At 43.6% G+C, this 22,131-nt stretch overlaps 1 protein-coding gene across 4 annotated transcripts in view; it reads left to right on the plus strand.

Annotated features, from left to right (window-relative positions):
* Window positions 1-22,131, plus strand: part of cep43 (centrosomal protein 43) — a 42,652-nt gene that overhangs the window by 15,598 nt on the left and 4,923 nt on the right. Inside the window, exons 4-17 of one of the 4 annotated variants that reach the window (XM_085432739.1) lie at window positions 4,158-4,246; window positions 5,633-5,770; window positions 7,000-7,056; window positions 7,149-7,219; window positions 7,321-7,382; window positions 7,487-7,548; window positions 7,670-7,732; window positions 8,459-8,506; window positions 9,349-9,506; window positions 10,008-10,082; window positions 11,283-11,351; window positions 12,098-12,207; window positions 12,461-12,526; window positions 15,295-15,328. In XM_085432739.1, coding sequence (XP_085288865.1) covers window positions 4,158-4,246; window positions 5,633-5,770; window positions 7,000-7,056; window positions 7,149-7,219; window positions 7,321-7,382; window positions 7,487-7,548; window positions 7,670-7,732; window positions 8,459-8,506; window positions 9,349-9,506; window positions 10,008-10,082; window positions 11,283-11,351; window positions 12,098-12,207; window positions 12,461-12,526; window positions 15,295-15,328 — 1,102 coding nt within the window. The remainder of the gene's footprint in view (window positions 1-4,157; window positions 4,247-5,632; window positions 5,771-6,999; window positions 7,057-7,148; window positions 7,220-7,320; window positions 7,383-7,486; window positions 7,549-7,669; window positions 7,733-8,458; window positions 8,507-9,348; window positions 9,507-10,007; window positions 10,083-11,282; window positions 11,352-12,097; window positions 12,208-12,460; window positions 12,527-15,294; window positions 15,329-22,131) is intronic. The other 3 variants (XM_085432740.1, XM_085432741.1, XM_085432742.1) reach the window with 3 other exon arrangements.

Below are 22,131 nucleotides of genomic sequence, written 5' to 3' on the forward strand. Positions count from 1 at the left end.
GCTAACCGCGCTAACAGCTTTCTCAAAAGTTGACAGTGCACGTTATGTATGAATTCTGGTTGTTCTTAATGACCGTGAACCGATTTTATGTGGTACACGGCGCTCAGCAATCTGTCAAAAAATGTTTTAGTACGACTTTGGTAAGCTACGAACTACGAAGCCGCATCGCTTGATGGATGATGTTGGAGCATTACGGCTACCGTAGTCTGGAGCCCCTCGGAGCAGTAGCGGTTTTAGATACGGGCGACACGGGCGGTTGCCCGGGGCGGCATCGTGGTGGGGGCGGCATCACGGGCATCGGCAAAAAAAAAAAATGCTCGTACTTATGCTGCCCCGACGTCATGCCAGCGCATATTGGGAATGGCATAGGCACCGATCGGTTTTCTATCGCCCATTTGCTGGGAGTAAGGTCGCCCTCGTCTGCGATGTGCGCCTGCGGCACAGGGAGTTGAGGGCGGGGCGGCGGGGGATTCTCTGACTGGCTGGAGCAGCATCTAATAACCAACTCGCAAAATAAAACAAAATAAAAACAAACCAACAAACACGAAAATACCAGACATTATAATACAGACTTATAATTTGCACCCATGTTTTTTCGAAATTCTATACACGAAAAGTGGTGCGCCTGCTCGCTGCTGAAGTCAAAGTAAACTTTATTGTCATCTCCTCTAAATACAGTCCAGTATACAGAGAGACGAGACGACGAGGCTCCAGTTACAGCAGTGCAAGTAAACAAACAATAAATATAAGAATAGTAAGAAAATAAATATACACTTTAGGACCAGGGGTAAAGGGATCAATAACAATTTAAAATTTACAGTTTGATGATTTAAAGTCTTACACACAACCCATCGAAAGGGGAGGGGGCCCTGCTGCTTCCAAATAGAGCACATTTAATTTATAATGTTGTAAATCCAAGCCCATTATCTATTCACGATTTGAATCCTGGGTTGTGTGAAATCTCAGAAATGCACCCTAGACAAAGTGAATCTGTGAACTAAGGCAGCGGTCCCCAACCCCCGGGCCGAGTCGTTTGGTACCGGGCCGCGAGAGTTGAGGCTCGGGTGTGAAATGCATGGTTTTCAGGGTTTTTATCAGTTTTTGGCGTTATTTTGTTATCATTTTTATTGTTAACTTGGTTTTCCTGGGTCTTTTCACGTGTGTTATGAATAAATCTTCTTTTTTTTCGGTGCCGGTGCTAGTTTTATGTTGTTGTATTTATCCGCGACACCTTAAAGGCCGGTCCGTGAAAATATTGTCGGGCATAAACCGGTCCGTGGTGCAAAAAAGGTTGGGGAACGCTGAACTAAGGTGTAGGTGTGTTAGATTATGTTGTGGTGATCCTCGAGTTGAGGGATGGGTGTTCATACTGGAGTGCAAAATTAAAACCAATGGAAGATGGACAAGAAAAGTGGGGAGTGTTCGCCCAGAGCGCCAAACAGGCTAGGACCGCCACTGTTGCGGAGTAATACGTACTGTGCTTCAACGTAATGTTACCGTATTGTGTGCGTATTGGGACCTCAAATGGCTCCTGTTAAAAGACACGGTTACACAGAGGATTTCAAACTCCAGGCTTTCAGTCACGCTGTAGAACTTGGGAACAGAGCAGCTGTGAAATCTGTCTCTTTGTTATTATACTCAGCGTCTGTTAGTTTACATTTTGATTGCACAATTGTGAGATTTTTGTTATCACAAAAACAACATTGTTTTCTTTTATTTATGGAGCACTATTAATAAATGCTGATAATTTATTTTTGAGTAATTTTTTAATGTACATCTACGCTGTATGTTAATAAAAGTGCCTGTGTTACATCTGGGACACAGCTTTGACTAAGGATGGGATGAAGCTGGTTAATGTTACGTAAGTGAAAAGTATGCAGATCGGGTTATGAAATGAGAGAGGACTGTCAAGTATGACACCCAAACTCTTTACCTGCGGGGAAGGAAGGATGGGGGAATTTTTAATGGAGAAACTGTTAGATTTGGTTAAGATAGAGGCTGTGCCAGTGAGTAAAACTGTTTTATTACTGCTAAGTTTGAGAAAATTGGAGGAGAACCATGATCTGATCTCCATAAGAGGGAGGTAGGTGGAAGGGATGAATTAGGTTTGGAGGAAATGCAGAGCTGGGTGTCATCAGCATAACAATGAAAATTGATATTATATTTTTGGAATATTTGGCCAAGAGGGAGCATGTAGATAATGAAAAAGGGCCCTAATACTGAATCCTGGGGCACACCAGCAGAAACGGGAAAGAAACTTGAAGAGTGTGATTTAAGTTGGATAAACTGAGTGCGGTCTGAGAGCTATGAGGTGAACCAGGCAAGGGGGGTGTGACTAATGCCAATGGATGCTAATCTGCTCAGGAGGATACCATGAGAAATTGTGTCAAATGCCGCACTAAGATCGAGAAGGATGAGGATGGTTAAAAGACCAGAATCAGCTGCCATCAGAAGGTCATTAGTAATCCTTAACAAAGCCGTTTCTGTACTATGATTGGGGCGGAAACCAGACTGAAATTTCAAAATAAAGGGGAGGTTTGATATAGGGCGGAGATTATCAAAATTATTGGGATCTGCACCAGACTTTTTGAGAATTATAGTGACAGAAGCAGTTTTCAGGGATGGAGGAATGATTCCAGTGTTAAGGGAAGAGTGGATAATACTAGTTATAGGAGGAGCCAATGAAGGGAGACAAGCTTTAACTAACACAGTGGGAAGAGGGTCGAGCTGACAAGTGGTTGATTTTGATTTTTGAGTAAGATTTGGTACATCAGCTATGGAGGGAAGAGGAAAACAGAAAGTCTACTTCACAGCTAGAAGCTCCTACAGATTTAAGTTGTTGGTGGATATCAGCGATTTTATGAGTGAAAAAAGATATGAGAGTTGCAAAAATCAGCAGTCCGGAGGTTTTGTAATTTTACTAAACAATGAAACGAGAGACCTGGAGTTACCTTCACTAGAACTGATTAAACCATAGTTTAATAGAATACATAGAATAGTATGTAGATTTGGCTGAAGCAGTGCAGTCCTTATACAACAAGATATGATTGTTATACATTTCTTTGTGTATGGTAAGTCCGGTTTTCTTGAACAGACCAGTTGGCGTTCTTTGGAGCTGTGACAGCAAAGGTTAAGGCTGCAATGACCTCGGTCAGCAGGCGTTGCAGCTCCTATGTGCCCCACAGGGGGGCACTGTGGCTACAGCTGTCAGCTGGTCTTATCTCAGACCACTGCAGGGAGCAGACAGAGTTGACGAGCAGGAGTTCACCTGGATTTTAGGTGTTCATTGTGACGTTTACATGGTGTCAGTATTTTTATAAGGTGTGCTCCATTAACAGGAATCCACCAATCAGAGCTAACTCCAACTCACACCCTGAGATTCTGGGTCACTCCTGCATTATGTGACTTCCTGTTGGTATGTGATTTTCTGTCCTTTATTTAGCAGCAGTCACATTGATGATGATGAAGATCAGAGCTTTGATCTCTTTGGCCCTTGAGGGTGTCACACAAACACACAGCAGCAGGACGCCACAGACATGCTCACACATACACATACATGCACACAGACATACGCTCGTTTAAACCACTGGGGTCAAACTGGAGGCCTGCAGCTGAGTCCTGGTTGGTCTGTGGCATGAGTAGTGACCACGTTCAGTGGTGTGAAAGCCGAGCAGAGAGTTGGAGGTCAGGACGTGTTCGTCTGACCAAAAATGGTTTTCTGGTTTCCTAGTGACATCACAGTGCTCATCACAGTGTTCCCTGCTTCAGAGGCATGTGAAGAGTTTGGACATCTCCAGCAGGATGTTTTTCACCTTTTGGGATTAAATTGTGTGAATAAGTGATGAGATGCTGATGCTTCCTGTGGCCTTCAGGAATTAAATGATGTTAAACAATGAGAAGAAAAAAGCTTCATTAAAATTAGTGTCAGGACAATGCGAGCAAAGTCACATCAATCAGATTTTAGTGTTTGATCAGTCTTACAGATCATGAGTAGTGACACGCCAGGTAATCAATCAATACGTGAAGTGATTGATGAGTGATAAGGATTGGTAGATTGTCTCTGAACACAGCATCAGATGATCTCAGCTGCTGAGAGAGAAGTTTTCCCTGTGATGCATCTTGATTATGGTGATAGTGATGATATCATGCCCTTGCAGGTCGTCTGGTGGCGAGTCTGATCGTGGACTTCCTGCAGGTCTTTAACCTGGACTTCAGCCTCGCCGTCTTCGAGCCAGAGATCAACTCTGTGAGTACCAGAAGCTTCTCCTCCACCTCTTCCTCCTCGTCATTGCCGCTGACTCCTCATGCTGCTTTCAGGTGTCATGAAGCTGTGAAGAAAGTGCAGCTGTATTTGCTGTTTGAGTGTTTGAGCTATGAGAGCTGTGGTATCAGTAGAGGATCCATAATAATACATATTCCAGTGTATCGATAAATCAGAGGCGTGATGATGGCGGCTTGTGACTGGAAAGAAAATGTGAGCGATGATGTGTAAATAACAAAGGACCGAAGCAGCTCCTGAACGCCGTGTTCAACACTTGAAGCTCAACGCCACACAGCGAGCGGTTTCCTCCTCCTGTAGCCGAGGACTCGCTGAGGCGCGCTCGCGACCACAAACTGACTCAATTTTCCTTCTCGTGGTTTGTGGGTTTGAAGCTTAGATCACTGGTTGGCTTCCCCTCGACTGTGTGACGGTTTCTGTTCTCTGTTTAGTTACAAACTCTGGAAAGCTCACAAACCCTCGAGGACGATGCGATTCTCCCACGTTAGAACAAACTGCTCGGCCCAAGCAGAGAAGCATCCAGCTGCACCTCCACCTCTGCATCCCCTCATACAACCTTACAGCAGAGGTGTTTCAAGGACCAGCACAGATGGAGCTAGACGTGCAGAGAGCCATCGGTAACAGTAATGACTGTCAGATCGGCTGATGATGATGATTTTACTGGTATGCTGAGATTAAACTCTGTTAGGCCTGACTTTACTCAGCAGGAGCTTCCTGCTGTCGTTTTCAGAACACTTGATCTCTGACCTCTGAGGACACTAAGATTTGAACTCCTCTGAGATTTTTAGTAGATACACTGATGGAGTCAATTTCAGGCTCCTGTGTCGCCTTGTTTTCAAGTTCTCACAGTTGCAAACTAGCGTGTTCACGCCGCCCACCCTGCATGGTGACAACAGTAAGAACTTTGTTTCTGTTTTAGATGAAGGGTTCAATGAGAAGCTGCAGGGCAAGGGAGGCCTGCTGACAGGTGTGCAGACAGCGCCGGTGTCGTTGGGAGGCTCAGGGGTGATACATTCAGCCTACTCGCGAGTTCAGACTTCAACCTGTACGCTGTCAGCGAGTAAGGGTGCCGATGGCTCACTGATGAGGGTGAACGGACTGCAATAATGCAAACATTATTGCTGACAAATGCAACACGACCTTTAAGTGTCCGCTCCATGTCTGCTCAGCGTTTAAATAAAGTTTTGTCTGTGTGGTTTTTTTTTTTTTTTTTTTTTTAAACAAAGAAGCCAGTATCAGCCAATAAAGGATGTTTATGCTGTTGCTGAGCGTGAGGCCTGTGCCGGCTGGACGAGTTCTGGTTTAGTTTTATTGATAAAGCTTTATTTGCTTCCTGCTGCTGTGTTTGTCCAGGCGAGCTGTCTGGATGGGCGGGATCAGGTCTCCAGGGAGCTCGGCCTCTCCGACTTGGACCTGAACAGGAAGTCTCCACTGCTGCTGGAGCTTGTCAGGAGGGGGCGCCACCGGGACAAAACGGCCTCCTTGGCTGAGGTGAGACAAACCTCCTGAGGATGATGATGTCAGTGAAGTGATGAAGAGTTATTGATGGAATGTGTGCGTGTGAGAGCAGGGAGACCAAGGAGGGAGCATTCCCAAGATGAGCGGACTTCTCCTTCACTGTGTGTGTGTGTGTGTTGGTGTGTTTGTGTGCCGGTGCGTGTGTCTGTGTGGGTTATTCTGGGTCATGATGTCAGTAGATGGAGGGTTTTGGTTTCCTGTTGATCTCAGGGTGTCCTAGTTTCTGCTCCGAACTCTGCAGCACACGCAACCAGCCCACAGTACTGGTATTACAGTACTGCTACTGACACTAGTACTGATAGTAACGTGCATGAAGTCTTCTGTTCAGCTCTGGACTCTGACACGGCAGCTTTGTATGATCCACATCAAGTTTGTTTAATTTTTGTGTAGTTTGAAGACATTTGGACTTTTATTCGTTTAAATGCTAAAAAAGTCTGTGGATGACAGAAGCTAACCAATCACATTGGTGGTTACATGCAAGTAAACAATGAGGTGATCAGTAAGGATTATTTGAAGCAGCAGGTGGGCAGGGCTTCACCCCTGACAGTCAGGTGGAGCTAACATGAAGAACAATACAGAAGATCAGAGCGACTATGAGAACTGAAATGGACCAAAATGTAAAATTAGGCTGCACACGTTTGATCCTTCTGAAAGAAACGGCTTAGCTGACACAAACATGAGAATCTGACTTAAAATGATTCATTTAACTCACTTCCAACTGAACACTGACGCCACAGATGGATGAGTCAGGAGGAGCGTGGAGAGGAGGGGGGGGGCTCCGTGCTATTTCTGGAGCTCGATTGGTCAGTTCGTCAACCCGTCCTGCTGTTAGGGGCATTTATGGGTTGGTGTGGGCGTGGTCTCTGAACATTTTTCCATCCGTGGCATCACTCAGAGGCCAATTTGAGTGTGAGATTAAATAATCCAGAGTTATCCCTTAACCCCCCAAGGTTTCTGTTCAATGTGTGTCTGTGTGTATATATAAGGCGTGTGTTTTGTGTGTGTGTGTTTGCTTGCACCGGTTTGGTTTAATCTGTGGTTTGTTTTCTGTGAGCTGCAATCTAATCTCAGCCAATATCTTGCTTCAGCTCTTTGATCACTGAGCGTGCTCAGAGAGGTTTAGCGTGAGGTCACAGGTTCACACGTGTCACATCTGATCCTTATCAGCAAATAAACTACTTCCTTCCTTCCCCTCGTTGTAGGAGCTGACTCAGAAACAGATCACAAATGCCAATAAGAAGTTTGACTTTTACGACAAGGTGAGCCCCACACTGTACCTGTGTGTGATGTCATCAGCTATTGTCCAACCACAGGCTGCAAGTATTGATCTTTTGTCTTTGACCCCCGGCAGGACCACAGCGGCTCAGTGCTGAGAGAAAATCTGAAAAACATCTTTACTGATTTGTTCCCCGCTGTGAACAAGTAGGTTTTACTTCCTGTTTCAGACAGTGAAGAGGGACACGGAAAGAGTCTGAGGATGATGACGATGATGATGAAGGTTAATCTGTTTGTGTGATCTACAGGAACTTGTTGGAGAGGTTCGTCACTGATGAGCTCAGAGCCTCAGACAAAGACTTCTCTACAAGTAAGAAAACGATTTTAAACCAATCACACTGATGAGAAACTCTGATGGCGCTCTGACTGATCTGTGTCTGATTGATCTGGTTGATTTGATCAATACGTTTACAGCTATAGACTTCCAGCAGTTCCTCGGGATGTACCGGCGGCTCTTCTCTCAGTGCAGGAGTGTGGTGAGACTCAATTTTTGGTTTCTGATCACATTTTATGAGTTAATGTGAAACATTTAGAGTATAAATCCGAGAAAATGCTCTTCAGAAACTCCGAGTCTCACAAGGTCTCATCTTTGTTCAGGTGCTTCAGGACTCTGATATGGGTGTGACTCATAGCCAGTTACCTGAGCAGAAAGTCAGTAAGGTACGTTTGCTCTGTCATCTGACCGGTCAAAGGTCATTCCGCTTTACTTCATCTCCCTGTATTTAAAGCTGGTGACATCACAGCGATTCTGGGTTTGTATTTTTGTTTTTTTCCCAAACGCGACCGCCTTGAGGTGACAGTTGCTGTAATTTGGTGCTAGCTAAATAAAATAAAATTGAGTTGGATAAGGAAAGAATATTTAAAAGAATATTTAAAACACATACAGAAACAAACCTAAAAGTAAACAGTTCACTAAAGGTCAGGTTGCAGCAGACTTTAGCACATGTGTACACGATAGAAGGAAAACTGTGGGATAAATAGTTCACAAAATAGAATTAGAACAGTTTAATTTGTGTTCTAACACAGTTACAGCTGCTGGCACCAAGATGAAGATGCTGATGTTAGCCTGTTAGTTCTGCTGGTAGCTGCATTGAGTTAATGCTAGCACTGATTTCAGCTTGTTAACTGCCATGTAGTGAAGATGATGGCCTGTTAGCTCTGCTGATAACCATTTAGCTGTAATGTTAAGAGCTGATATTAGCACTGATGTTAGCCTTTTAGCTGATAGCTGTGTAGTGCTGATATTAGCCTGATAGCTCTGCTGATAACCATTTAGCTGTAATACTATCCTGATAGCCATGTAGAGCTGATATAACCTGTTAGCTGATAGCCGTGTAGCACTGATGTTAGCCTGTTAGCTGATAGCTGCTATCCTGTCCTGCACAGATCCCCAGGTATAAAGGCCTCAGAGGACAAAGTCAGACAGCAGCCCAGGTAACACAATGAGGAGCAGATGAGAGACTCACTTTGTGCTATTGCTAACCATCACCATAAACAGCAGCACTTCTGACTAACGCTCCTCTCTGGCCTCCTCTGTCACAGCTCAGAAACAGGAAGCTATTCATGTTATGACTTATGTTCATCTCATAAGACATCAGCTATAATGATCACAGCTCTTCTGGTTAGGAAATAAAATGAAAGGCTCTAACTTTAAATCTTTTAATATTCAAACATCCCCAACTTTCCAGAGTACTTTTGCATCAGTCGTAGTTCAGAATAATCAGTTATCCGATTATGGGAAAATACGTTTTACCTCCTTCCCCTCACTGCTGTATTTCTCTTGATTGGCGGACTTCAGGAAGCCTGCTGAGGGGCAGTACACTAAGCCTGTGAGCGACAGCATCTGAATTCACCAGACACTATCACTGCCACCATAAACCTAGTTTATTCTGTGTTTATGTGATAAAATGGCTTCTTCCTGTTCGCATCTTTAAGAATAAAAGCTGCAAAAGAGTACACATCTTTAGTTTTACTGATTAAATAGATTTGTTTATTTCTGAATGAAGACGTGAACATTTTTCTAACTTGTGTTGCTGCCTCTTTAAAAGCTTGTATTGTGAAACATACAGGAAGTTCCCGGCTGCTGAACATCAGCTTTTGTTTGAGACCTGCAGCTGATTATGATCAAATCTAACTTTTCTGCTCTGAAACACTGTGACCTCGTTACTACAGCTTTAATCGGCCTCCACATCTTCCTCTTTACCGCGTCTTCATCACCTGCTCACCTCCAGTCTGGGGTGCACGGTGTGATCTGAACTTGTCATGTCGCTGCTTAGGACTCAGAACGCTCTCTGAGTAAAGGAGATTTCCAGCAGAAGGAGGAGATCTCTGCCGACAAGAGGGAGCACCTGGACCTGGAGGAGGAGGAAGACCTCGATGAAGGAGATTCTTTCTTTGACGACCCCTTGCCCAAACCGCAGAAGACCTATGGCTGGTGAGCTTGGCTGACCTTTGACCTCTGAGTCAGTGTGAATTTGTGGGTCAAACGTATTTCCTTTCAGCTTCAAACCACAGTAGTTATCCTTCCCCCTCACATTTACCCTCCCCTCCAAAATAAAAGGAAAATTTCCAGAAAATATTTGCTGAATCCAAAAAAGGAAAATAATTTTAAGATTTTCTTTCCTACAAATTGTTTCAATAAAATAAATGTTGCAAACAATCTGAACATTTTGATACATGCAAACATGTTGTAATAGAAAACTGAATTTTCTGCATTTAAAAGAAATTGTTCCAGCTTTCTCTCTTTCATCTCACACCTGAATTTTATGGGGTTATATTTGTGCCACTATTTTGAAATAGTGGCAAATAGTTGCACAAAAATAACACCATAGAACTTTACCTGTCTGTGCTGTTCACACCTGTGCTGTGTCTGAACGTGCTCCCTGTCCTTCCTCTCCTCCTTCTCCTCCTTCTCCTCCTACTCCTCCTGCGGTAGTGCCGTCCCTGTGTTGGAGGAGAGTCTCTCTGGCTCCAACGTGTCCTCCATGAGACGAGGCAAAAGTCTGAGCGAGTGAGTGTGCACGTCCCATCATGCCCAATCAGAGGAGCTGTACGTTCTTTATTTAAAGAACTTTAGTGAAACAGATGCGCAGAGACCAACACAGACACACTTCACTACAGACTGCGTAAAGAATCGTTGTTGTTGTTGTTATTATTATTATTATTATTATTATTATTATTTATAATTTATTTGTATTTGTTCTTAATGAGCAGATTTTCACTGAAGTGTCTCTGTGCTCTGGGCTGTTTCACTGACGAATGCAAACATTCAGATTTATCCAGGATGATGATGATTGGCTGGAGAGTTTCCTCCATGGTGGGAGCGATTCTGTGTTTCTAACAGCTTGTCAGGAGGCGTTCAGAGCTGTGAGCTGGGGTTTGAATGTGGAGCAGGATCACGGTGTTGGTGTTCCCTAGATGGACTGGGTGTGGATTGAGCCCTCTGTGGCTGTGACTGAGCCCTCTGTGGGTGTGACCGAGCTGTCTTTGTGTGTGTGACTGTTTTATGTGGGTGTGGCCAAGCTCTATGTGGGTGACCTCCTGTAGAGCGTGACGCAGGTCTCAGCTTAGCGTTTGTGATGAAAGTGGAGCAGCCGGAGTCTGGGCAGCACCTGAAACCATGTCAGTCTGATCAAACAGTTTTTAGATCAGTGATCGATCAGCAATGAGCAGATGTTATTGATCTCCCTGCTCCCTGTCTACGTGACGGGCTCTGCACGCTGCTGCCCATTAATAGCAGGGGGCGTCACACCCACAGATGGACACAGAGATACAGGAATAACACTCGTGTAAGCACCGCCTGACGGAGCGACCACAGAAACACTTGCCGAAGATCTCCCTGCTCTTACCTGTGCCCGCCCTGCTGTGCCTCGTGTCACGTGTTGGGGAAGGTAAACTCGGAGCTGCTCGCCTGTCTGCCTCATTACGCGTGAGTTAAATTAGCATCCCTGTTGACGCCAGTCCCGTGGACTAAGCTGTACTCAGCTCAGATTACAGTTTGATGGTGGCGATGTAAAACTTTATTGACGTTTGTGGAGAAAGTGGGTCACGGGGGAGCTCCAAGCTTCTCTTCCTCCTCTGCTCATGACTCTGAGGGCGTTTAACAGTTTTCATGGCTGATTACGTCCTCCTCAATAGAAGCTCAGACTTTGATGTTCACTGACTCCTTTCTTTCCTTCTTTTCTCCTCTTCCTCTTTCTCCTGGCTTTAGCCTGTCTGTGCTGGCTGCTGACTCAGAGGGCGAGCGAGACGAGCCTCTCTCTGATCCCTCTGAGCTCAGGTGAGCTGCAGGTGCACCTCTCTTCATGTGATTGGCCACTGATGAATCCTTCCAGGTGAAGCAGGTCAGCATCAAACCTCTAGGCTTTCCTCTCTGCTCTGACATTTTGGTTCCTCTCGTGAGCACGAAAGTGTTTTGATAAACCGTTTTTATATTCCTGGAACTGTCTGATGTCAGAGAAAGGGGATCTCCTTACATAGTCAAATGATTTATAGGCTTCATTAATAGGTCAGCTTTGAGTTTCAGGGATGACTGTAGAAATCATAAAGACAGGATAAACTGATTAAACACCATGTTTTCTATATTTATTTTTGCCTTGAAGCTGTTGCTGGCTTCTCTTTGTCATAAATCAAGTGCACCCCTTTCGGTTTTCAGTCAGACTCTTGCTGACTTAACAGGAGTGTTTGATCTGTGCAGAAAATGTAAAATCTACGAAAAATTTCTGAGTGTTCATATTACGACCCCTAAGGTTTATCTCCTGACCTGGTGAAGGGCCATGCCCCACAGCATGGGAACCAGCAGTCTGAACTGTGCAGCTGTAGGCGGAGCTGATAGACCAGCCGCTTTACAACCCTCCTCTTCTCTCGCTGTTTCTGGTCCATGTTCAATCTGCTGTTTGATGCTGTCTGCTCTGGTTAGGTGGAAGAGAGGATGTCTAATCTGGGGTGGAGTGGGGGGTGTCTGATTAATTTGACTTGCTGGACTGTCTGTCAGGGTCTTCAGTCTTTGCGGTCTCCTCTTCACAGGAAGGGGGAGGTGTCCGGATCCAGGGGGAGTCAAGGAGGGTCGCTGGAGGGTCAAGGAGGAGGAGGAAAAGGACAAAGCAGCATGTCGGAGCCAAACCTCAGCAGGAACGGTCAGTTTGATTTCTCTCGGAGCGAGTTTGGGTCGAGTGTGTTTCTGTGAGGTCACCTGATCTTTAACAAACTGATTGTGATCCTGAACATGGCCGTTCTCTGGACTCCAACTGGTATGGTTGTGTGTTTGGATGTTCGTGTGGTTGGATGGTTGTGTGGTCTGGTGATGTGGACCTTCCTGTTTGATCTGGAGCAGTCTCAGTCACGCTGTTGGTGCTGACAGATAAAATGGAACTCGTGATTTCTCTGCAGGAGCATCTCAGGACAAAGACAGAGGCTTCAAGGCTCCAAGTGACAGAAGTGGATCTCTGCACTTAGGTAGGATTCAGGGCTGACACGCATCAGGTTCAGATCACATAACACAGAGTACATGAAACATATATAAAACACGTTAACAATATATGACTGGACAAACACCCGAACAAGGTCAAAACTCCTTTTTATAAAATGTTTTTCTAACCCGATTGGTTCTCTTCTAATATTGTCCCAATCTTTATGTTTGGTAATGTAGTCTGTTAACTACAAATATCTCTAATGGTCCCCTGGGGATAAAGCATATTTAGCCCTTAGTTGGGCAAAACTTTTAAGAGTATTCTTTTCAAACAGCTGATTGACTGTAATCAGTTCTTTCTCCGCCCACCTCTCAAAACTCCGATCTGACAATGATGGAAGGAACTCAACATTTCCATTTATGGGAACAGCTCAAGACATGGTCAAATTCCCTTTTAGCATTTTTAACACTTGGTTCCAAATCTTTACAGTATGCTTGACCCATGGATTAGTTATTAAAAAATTTTTTCCCGTGATTGTGGGTTGAGAAATGGGAGACTCCGAAGGGAGATACCTGGTAATGAATACTCTTCCATAGATACCAACTGCATTTCTGAATTATGAATAATCCAGGCAGCCATTGATTTTAATTGAGCTGCCCAGTAGTACATTCTGAAGTTAGGCAATTTGAGGCCCCCTTTTTCTTTTCCATTAACATTTTGAGTCTGACCCTTGGTCCTTTATTCTGCAAAATAAATTTAGATGTAATGCTTTGTAATAATTTGAATGCAGACTGTGGGATCAAAATGGGTTGGTTCTGAAATAGGAATAATAGGTGTGGAAGCGCCTTGAGGTGACTGTAAGCGCCTTGAAGCGACTGTTGTGATTTGGCGCTGTATAAATAAAATTGAATTGAATTGAATTATTTTTATTCTCAATAATATTAAAATTTCTATAAACAAGGTCTTAAGAAATCTGTGAAAGAGTGGTGATTTATAATTAATAAGAATATTCATCCTTATACATTCAATCCTCCCCATAAGAGTGAGTGAGTTTGTTTACTTCTGAAAAACATTCAGAAGTAAACAAATAAAGAACATTAAGAACAGTAGCTTCCACGTACCCGACTGAATTCAGAACAACCTGAGTAATCCAGACCCCGGTGTATCCAGGGCGGAGGGTGGTGACGAGTCCTCCGAGGGGGGAAAACACAATGTGTTACGTCGTCACTGTTGCCCGCTCGCAGATCGGTTCATTGCGGCTATATAAGTGGGGATTTGGTATCTACTTGTGTGTGCACATTCCATCCACTGAACAAGCAAAATTTGGTTACCTTTTCCTAACATTTATGTCCAAGAAAAACTAAAATGAACTCGGCAAGAGTAATATCTCAGTGCTCCATAAAGACATTTTTCATTTTCTGCAATGGAGAGGGTCATACCTGCCCTAGTTCCCTCAGCTGACCATCGGCACCGGGATAGCTCCGCTTCCATGCACTCCGTCTGGTCGACTCGCACTTGTATCCCCAGCTCTTGAAGCGTCAGCAGGGCATCCATCAAACTTGAGAACGTCTTCTCACCACCATCCTTGAACAGTCTCTGTTTTGCTGGAAACACACACTTGGCTCTTATGTTTTTCAGATTTAATTGCTTTACTGCATCTCGTACCAGTGCTCTCCTCTTTTGCAGTTCCGGGGAAAAATCATGGTCAAAATATATCTGTGTGCCCATATATAAGACTCGCTTCTGATCCCAGGCTTGTTGTAGGATGGTCTCTTTCACAGAGAAGTCCCAGAATCTGACCACCAGCGAGCGCGGTGCTGACAGGGTTCTTGGGCTTAGCGGCGAGGGCTCTGTGTGCTCGCTCTATTCCAATCTTAGTCTATATTGCATGTCCTCGCATCGTGCAGTGAGATCCATTTCTCTATGCAAGAAGTACCGGAGGGCTCGTTTATGGCACCTGGTGGAGTCTTCGCTGTCACCGATACGCTCCTCCATCTCCGTTGTTCTGTTTTCCAGCTTTGTCATATCTTCTCTCAGATTCTTGACAGATGCCTCCAGTCTTGTCAGAGCTTGCTGTGTTTCCATATGCCCATCTTTGTTATCTTTTCTTATCTTCTCTAGTTCTGCTAGTATCCTCGTATCTGCATCCCAAGTGCTAGCAGTAGCATTAGCATCTGCATTCAAGGACAGAGTTAATTGCGTCAAATGCTCGCCTTTATCTTTATTTTGATCCTGTTTGCTGGATCCCTTGCCTCTCAGGGACGATGCCATGTTGGTTAGAATGGAAATTGCATTTTTAAAAACTGCAGTTTTAAAAACTGTAGTTAGGAGTATTGTATTAATCTGGATGGAGCTCGTTCCTTATGCTGCTTGACTAGATCATGGCGTCAACGGAAGTCCCATGGTGTACTCCTTTAATCAATCAGATGCTGCTTTCTTTGTCTGATACTCTGTCTGAAACTAACTGCTTTAGCTCCTTCCCCTTCACAAAATGTTTTCCTGATAACTGCCCCCCCCCCCCCCCCTTCTGTGACATCATACAGGTGCAAGATTAAAAAAACAATTTACTGATGAAGTTCAGATGAGCCTGAGCTCGCACACCTTTAGCTGGTACTGACAACTTCCTGTTTACACAAGTGTCCACCGCAGGAACAGGAAGTGAGCAGCAGCAGCGCATACAGCTAGCTGTATGTTCTTCTTGCTCAATGACAGAAACATAAATAAAACGCAAACAAACAAATAGGTCCTCAACCACCCTGACTCTGAACTGGATGAAGTCAGACGATTAATGAGGTTTTCACTTTTTTCCCTCAGATGACGAGGTCGAGTACGACGACGACTTCAACAGGTACGTACCAGTGTGTGAGTTTCTCTCTCTCACACTCACACACACACACACACACACACACACTTGTTTTTTATTCACGTCCTTTTTATTCACGAGGATTCAGAGGGTCTGATGTTCCTGTGATATCTGTGAGTCGAGCACTCACACTTCGAAGGTGCTGCTGGATCTGCTCCACGCATCATCATCATCATCATCATCATCATCATCATCATCATCATCATCATTATTATTAGTAGTATTATTATTATTATTGTTATTATTATTATTATTACATCAGAGCGTTTTTTCTACGGCATCGTGTTTGTACTTACTTTAGTACTTTATTTGATCTTTCACTGAGAAATCCAGCCTGCTCCAGATGTCTGATGAAAGTCCAACCCCGAACACAGCTAACGGCAGTCATAGCACCATCTAGTGGCAAAATGAAGTTATGTTTCATAAAAGCGTGTTAGACCAGAGTTTAGACATTGACAGGAAAAGTAGTTTGTGTTTTTTCTTGCATGGTAACCACTGATGTGCATGATGGATTAAATCAGTGTTTGACGTCACAGCTGTGATTTTTGCAACGTTTTTGCTGCTCCCAGATTTCAGGGATTTTTAAATGTTTCTGCACAAAGTAAGCTCGCATCCAAACAGGTTTTAACTGACTTTTATTCAAGTTTTGAACTTCTGTGGTTTGAAGTGGGGCATCCTCGACCGACACTTGTCACAGCAGTCTACAGACCTCCAAAATACCATAAAGATTTTATCAAAGGCTTTTCAAATTTTTTAGTAGGAAATGTCCCAAATATTAATTGTTGGTGATTTTAATATTCATGTGTGCTGTTCTTCAAATCCACTGGCCAGAGACTTTTTTACCCAGTTTGTGTCGGGACCAACCCATAAACAGGGTCACTCTCTGGATCTTGTGCTGTCTCTAGGTCTACCAGTCTCAAACATGGAAATATGTGACGTGTTTTTTTTTCTGACCACTGTCCCGTTGTGTTTGACATACTTTTATCCTATTGCCATACTACATTTTTTATTCCAACACCCTGTATTTAAACCATCTGCAACAGGACAATTTTCTATTGCTTTTAAAAAAGTGTCAAGAGCAGATTGCATCAGCTTTTAATTATAAATGCAAAATTGTTCTTGATTAGATTGCCCCGTTTAAAACTTTTTTCATTCAGCCAAATGAGAGTGCAGGTAGGCTGAACGTAAGTGGAAAAAAGATGGGTTGCAGGTGTCTTTCCTGATGCTGAGAGACAGCCTGTCTAATGTCCTGTCTAATACCAGGACATTGTAAAAGCAGAAAAATCAAAGTTTTTTGCCAGTATTATTGAGAATACCTTCAACAACCCCAGGCTTATTTTCTCAACCATTGACTCTGCCCTGAATATTTCTCCTGCTTCCCACATAAATAGTTCCACACAAACTTGTGAAAGATTTTTGCATTTTTTTTTTTATAAATAAGATAAAACATCTTCGATTTATGACCGCCCTGCCTTCACATGACATTTTTGCAATATTCATCTGATTTTGATCAGTTTGAGCCTGTGTGTTTTGATCAGGTGGAAGAACTTTGTAATGGCATAAAGACATCTTGTCCAAATGATGTTGTTCCAACACATTTCTTAAAAAAAGGTTGTCAGTTCTGACATTTTTAATAGCCTTAATAGTCTTAAATCAGGTGTTGTGCCAGCTTGTGCTTAAAAAAACCTAATCTTGATTCCTCTGTTCTTGCAAACTTCGGGCCTATTTCAAAGCTCCCATTTCTGTGAAAAATTTTAGAAAAGGTTGTATTTGTTCAGCTGCAATCTTTTCTATATGGTCACAATGTTCTCAAGAGGTTTCAGTCTGGTTTTAAAGCTTTTCATAGCACTGAAACAGCACTTGTAAAAGATCGTTAAGAACTTTTAATAGCCACTGTCTCAGCTGTGCTTTTGCTTTTGGATTTGACCGCTGCATTTGATACTGTTGACCACAACATCTTAATCTCTCGGTTGGAGCACTGCGGCATCAAAGGTACTCCATTAGAGTGGTTCAGATCTCATACCTCTGTGATAGGACTTTCTCAGTGAAGGTTGGAGATTTTATTTCTTCCACAGCCCCCTTTACTTGTGGTGTTCCCCAGGTTTGTGTACTGGGGCCAATTCTATTCTCTATCTATATGTTGCCTCTGGGTCTTATTTTCATGAAATGTAATTGTAACTACAGGGGTCCAACAAAGAATGGCCACGCATCATACTGATGTCTTTGGAAATTTATTTCTCTCTCTCTCTCACTCTTATTGTCTTCAGACACCGTGAAAACTGAAGAAACACAAAGTTTACAACATAAATGTTTTGAGCTTTTCAGTCTCTCATATCAGTGTCCATAAACAGTCTTGTGCAAGCAGAACAGAAAAATGCACAATAATGGATATCACAAAAAATGTCCTCTCATTACCAGTGTAGAACACGTATGCAACATTATACAAACAATATACATGAAACCATACCGTGTGCGCCTCTTGGACCACATGCAGAATAACATTAACGCTGAGGCTGTAGATGCATCTGTAGCCATGTATCCATGCTAGCTCCACAATGCCATGGTTGTGCTCTCAACCAAACTCTGGTCATGTGACAATTACAAACTTTACCTCATACAAACTTTACAGCACTTTACATATTTAACAAACCCATATTTTGTAATCACATATTTTAGACATGTTTTTTAATTAATGTTACACTTTTATCATCTTATCTTGTAAATAAAAGAACTAAATTAAGCATGAATCTATCACAGAAACATGAAATAACCAACTTTATTTTAACTGTCTCAGGGACAGTTACACTCCCACCAAATTACTATGATTTATGAAATCTGTAAATAATTTGAATAAATCTAGGAATTTACAGAACCAAACAGTACTTAATTGTGACAAACTTGCAAGTCAATCCTAATACTTTAACCATCCCATACACACTTACAGAAGTTCCACTGGAACATTCTAGTTACTTTCTATTAGGACCACTAATTTATGTATAGGGCGTTCAAGAGTGGATGGTTTATTGAGCCTTTCACCCTCTTTCGATAGTTTTCTATTTCCTAGTTGTATTCTGGCTTTCCGAACCAGACCATCTTCATCTTTGCAAACATCCAGTACTCTCCCAAGCTTCCATTCACTGCGAGGGATTCCTTCGTCTTTCACAATGACAATGTCGCCTATTCTAACATTTCGTCTTGGAGAGTGCCAGCGTTGTCTTAGTGTGATGTTTGAGAGGTACTCATTCCTCCATCTACTCCAGAATTGCTCTGCCAAATATTGAACTCTGCGCCACCTTTTCCTGGCATACAGATCTTCTGGCACAAATTTTCCAGGTGGAGGCAGTGGTACAGAGGTTTTCATGGTGAGTAAATGGTTTGGGGTGAGTGGCTCTAAGGCTTTGGGATCACTGATGCTGTCGGTGGTGAGAGGACGGCTATTAACAATTGCCATGGCTTCATAGAAGAATGTTCTCAAAGAAGCATCATCTAATCTTCCAGCACTCTGTGAAAGGACCTTGGTTAAGACACCCCTGACTGTCCTTATCTGCCGTTCCCAAACACCTCCCATGTGACTGGCGTCAGGCACATTCATGACAAAGTCACACTGTTTCCTGGCCAGGTAAGCAGACAGTCTGTCCTTATCTACTTCCTTTAAGGCCTCTGTCAGTTCATTTTTTGCCCCCACAAAGTTTGTTCCTTGATCAGATCTGATTTGTCTGATGGCTCCACGAATAGCTATAAAACACCGCAAAGCATTTATGAAGGCATCTGTCGTGAGATCTTCCAACATTTCTATGTGGACTGATCTAGAGGACAAACAAGAGAATATAAGACCGTACCTCTTATAGTCCTTGCGGTTTTGCTTTGTATGGAAAGGTCCAAAGCAATCCATCCCGCAATAGGAAAATGGTGGTGAGGGGTCAACACGAGTGGCCGGTAAATCAGCCATCCTTTGTGTTTCTGTTGGCCTGCGAGCTCTCCTGCATGTAACACATTGCTTAATGTGATTAGCCACAACTTTGCTCCCACCAACAACCCAGAAACCATTTGCTCTCAGCTCATTAAGTGTCTGTCCTCTGCCTTGATGTTGGGTTTTCTCATGGCACTGATCTAAAATCAGGTGTGTAATTATGCCATGTTTGGGTAGGATTATTGGATGCCTCATGTCAAGCGGTAAGGAAGCCTTCCTTAACCGCCCTCCTACCCTGAGAACACCGTCTTGCAATATTGGGTCAAGTTGGAACAAAGGATGGCTCTGTGGTAATTTACCATGGTTCAGTGCTTGGATTTCCTCCTTGAAAGCATCTTCTTGTGCTAATTTTATAAGCACATGAAGATGCTTTTCTCCTGTCTTCCACATTTATACCCTTTGTTGCATTGGCTCTTTTGGCTAGTTGCTGAATCCTAGCAACTAGATTTACTGCTGTATGCCATTTTGAGAACCTTTTGAGTCTCTCCAAGAAGTTCCTGTCCTCTACTACCTTTGTTTGTAGTATTTGTGTCGTTTTGACCTCTGGATCACCTACCAGAAGGTCTGGAGTTGAGTCTGGTGTGACAAGCTCTCTTTCCCACAGGAAATGAGGTCCAATGAGCCAATTTGAACTGATGAGTTCCGCTACTGTGAGGCCTCTGGAAGCGTGATCCGCTGGATTTTGATTGGTGTCAACATAGTGCCACTGTGCAGGATCAATTGCTTCTCTGATTCTTTGCACTCTATTAGCAACAAAAACGTGAAATCTGCGAGCTTCGTTGTTAATGTAGCCCAAAACCACCTGTGAATCAGTCCAGAAATACTCTTGGTCAATTTTGAGCTCCAGTTCCTCTTTTAGCATTCTGCTGACTGCTGAGGACACCACTGCTGCTGTTAATTCCAGCCTTGGTATGGTTACAACTTTTGTGGGTGCAACTCTTGCTTTGCCCATGACTAGGGAGCAATGCACTTGGTCTTCACTCATCACCCGAACATATGAGCACTGACCATACCCACGATTGCTCGCATCTGAAAAGTGGTGGAGTTCTATTCTCTGGACTTTCCCAAGGCTTTCAGGTACAAAGCATCTTGGGATTTGGAGTCTCTGCAGGTTCTTCAGATCAGTGACCCAACTCTCCCATTGTGGCTTCAATTCACCAGGCAGTGGCTCATCCCATCCAATGCTCTTTAGACACATTTCCTGTAGAATTTTCTTTCCTATTAGAAGGAAAGGAGCCAAGAAGCCTAATGGGTCAAACACAGAGGCTATAATGGACAGAATTCCCCGTCGTGTTACTGGTTTCTCCTCCAGGGCAACTTTAAAGGAGAAGGTGTCACTGCTTACACTCCACCTTACTCCCAACACAGTCTGAACTGGGAGTTCATGATGGCTGATGTCCACATCCTGGGCTCCACTAGCTCGTTCACTATGTGGAATTGACTCCAGGACTTCTCTATTGTTGGATATGAACTTGTGGAGCCTTAGTCTTGCCTTTGCACACACCTTCCGCACATCTCTCACTAGTTCAATGGCTGCATTCACAGTTTTTACACTGATTAGCCCATCATCAACATAGAAACTACTTCTGATGAAGTTGGCTGCTGTGGGATGTTCCCTTTCATTTTGGCTCGCAAGATACTTCATTGCATAATTTGCGCAGCCTGGTGAGGATGCGGCCCCGAAAAGATGGACTTTCATGCGATATTATTTTGGCTCTGTGTTTGTTTCACCGTTTTCCCACCACAGGAATCGCAAGTAATTTCTGTCCTCTCTGTTTACATGAAATCTGTGAAACATCTTCTCTACATCACAGATGATTGCAATTGGGTGTTGGCGAAATCGGCAGAGTACTCCAGTCAAACTGTTGATGAGATCAGGTCCAGTCAAGAGGTGATCATTCAGAGCTGTGCCACTGTACTTTGCAGAGCAGTCAAACACAACCCTGATTTTTTCCGGTTTTCTCGGGTGATAGACGCCTTGATGTGGAATATACCACATATTTCCTTCTCTGGGATCATCTTCAGCTCTTTCAGCATCACCTTCCTTGAAGACATTGTCCATGAACCTTACATAATCGTCCTTAAATTTGGGATTTTTCTCAAACTTCCCTTTCAGGTGCTTAAGTCACACCAGAGCCAGACGCTTATTTTCTGGCAGCTGAGGGCGTGCCTTAAAGGGAAGTGGCATCTCTAGGTGCCCATCAGCATTCTGGTGTATTTTCTCATTTAGCAGTTGCATGAACTGTATGTCATCTTGTGATATGCTCTTTTCTCCAGGAGCTGTGTCTTTGAAGTCTGACTCAAGCACTCTGATGATGGTGGCTGGTGTCAAGGGTGGAAGTTCCTTAACAGATAAGCGATGGCACAGGCCTGTCACTTCTGCTGATGTTGCCATTTTTTGTGAACTGCCAACAATGCTCCAGCCCAGGTCTGTCTTGATTGCATATGGCTCTTCGTCACCTCCCGCGATTACTTGCCGTGGTGCCAGTGCTCTAGGACAGTCGTAGCCTATTAACAGCCCGACCTTGCAATCCATTAACTCAGGCATCTCCTGTGCTATTCTGATTAGATGTTCCCATCTTTTGGCAGTTTCAGAGGTGGGAATGTGTGAACGTTCAAGTGGGATGAAGTCTCTGGTATAGGCAAGTGGCAAGTTGATAAAGCTTTTGGAGGAAAACCCTCTAACTCTGAGCCCACTAACTCTTTCGCTCTGAACAATGGAATCTCTTCCTATCATAGTGGTTAGCTTTAACTTCACTGGCTCTAAACTCATCCCCATCTCCTCACATACCCCTTGATCTACAAAAGTGTTGCTACT

The sequence above is a fragment of the Copadichromis virginalis genome, linkage group LG15, assembly GCF_057382275.1.
Source record: "Copadichromis virginalis isolate Kocher_CV1m ecotype Utaka linkage group LG15, C_Virginalis_male_GT1.1, whole genome shotgun sequence".
NCBI classification, from domain to species: Eukaryota; Metazoa; Chordata; class Actinopteri; order Cichliformes; family Cichlidae; genus Copadichromis; species Copadichromis virginalis.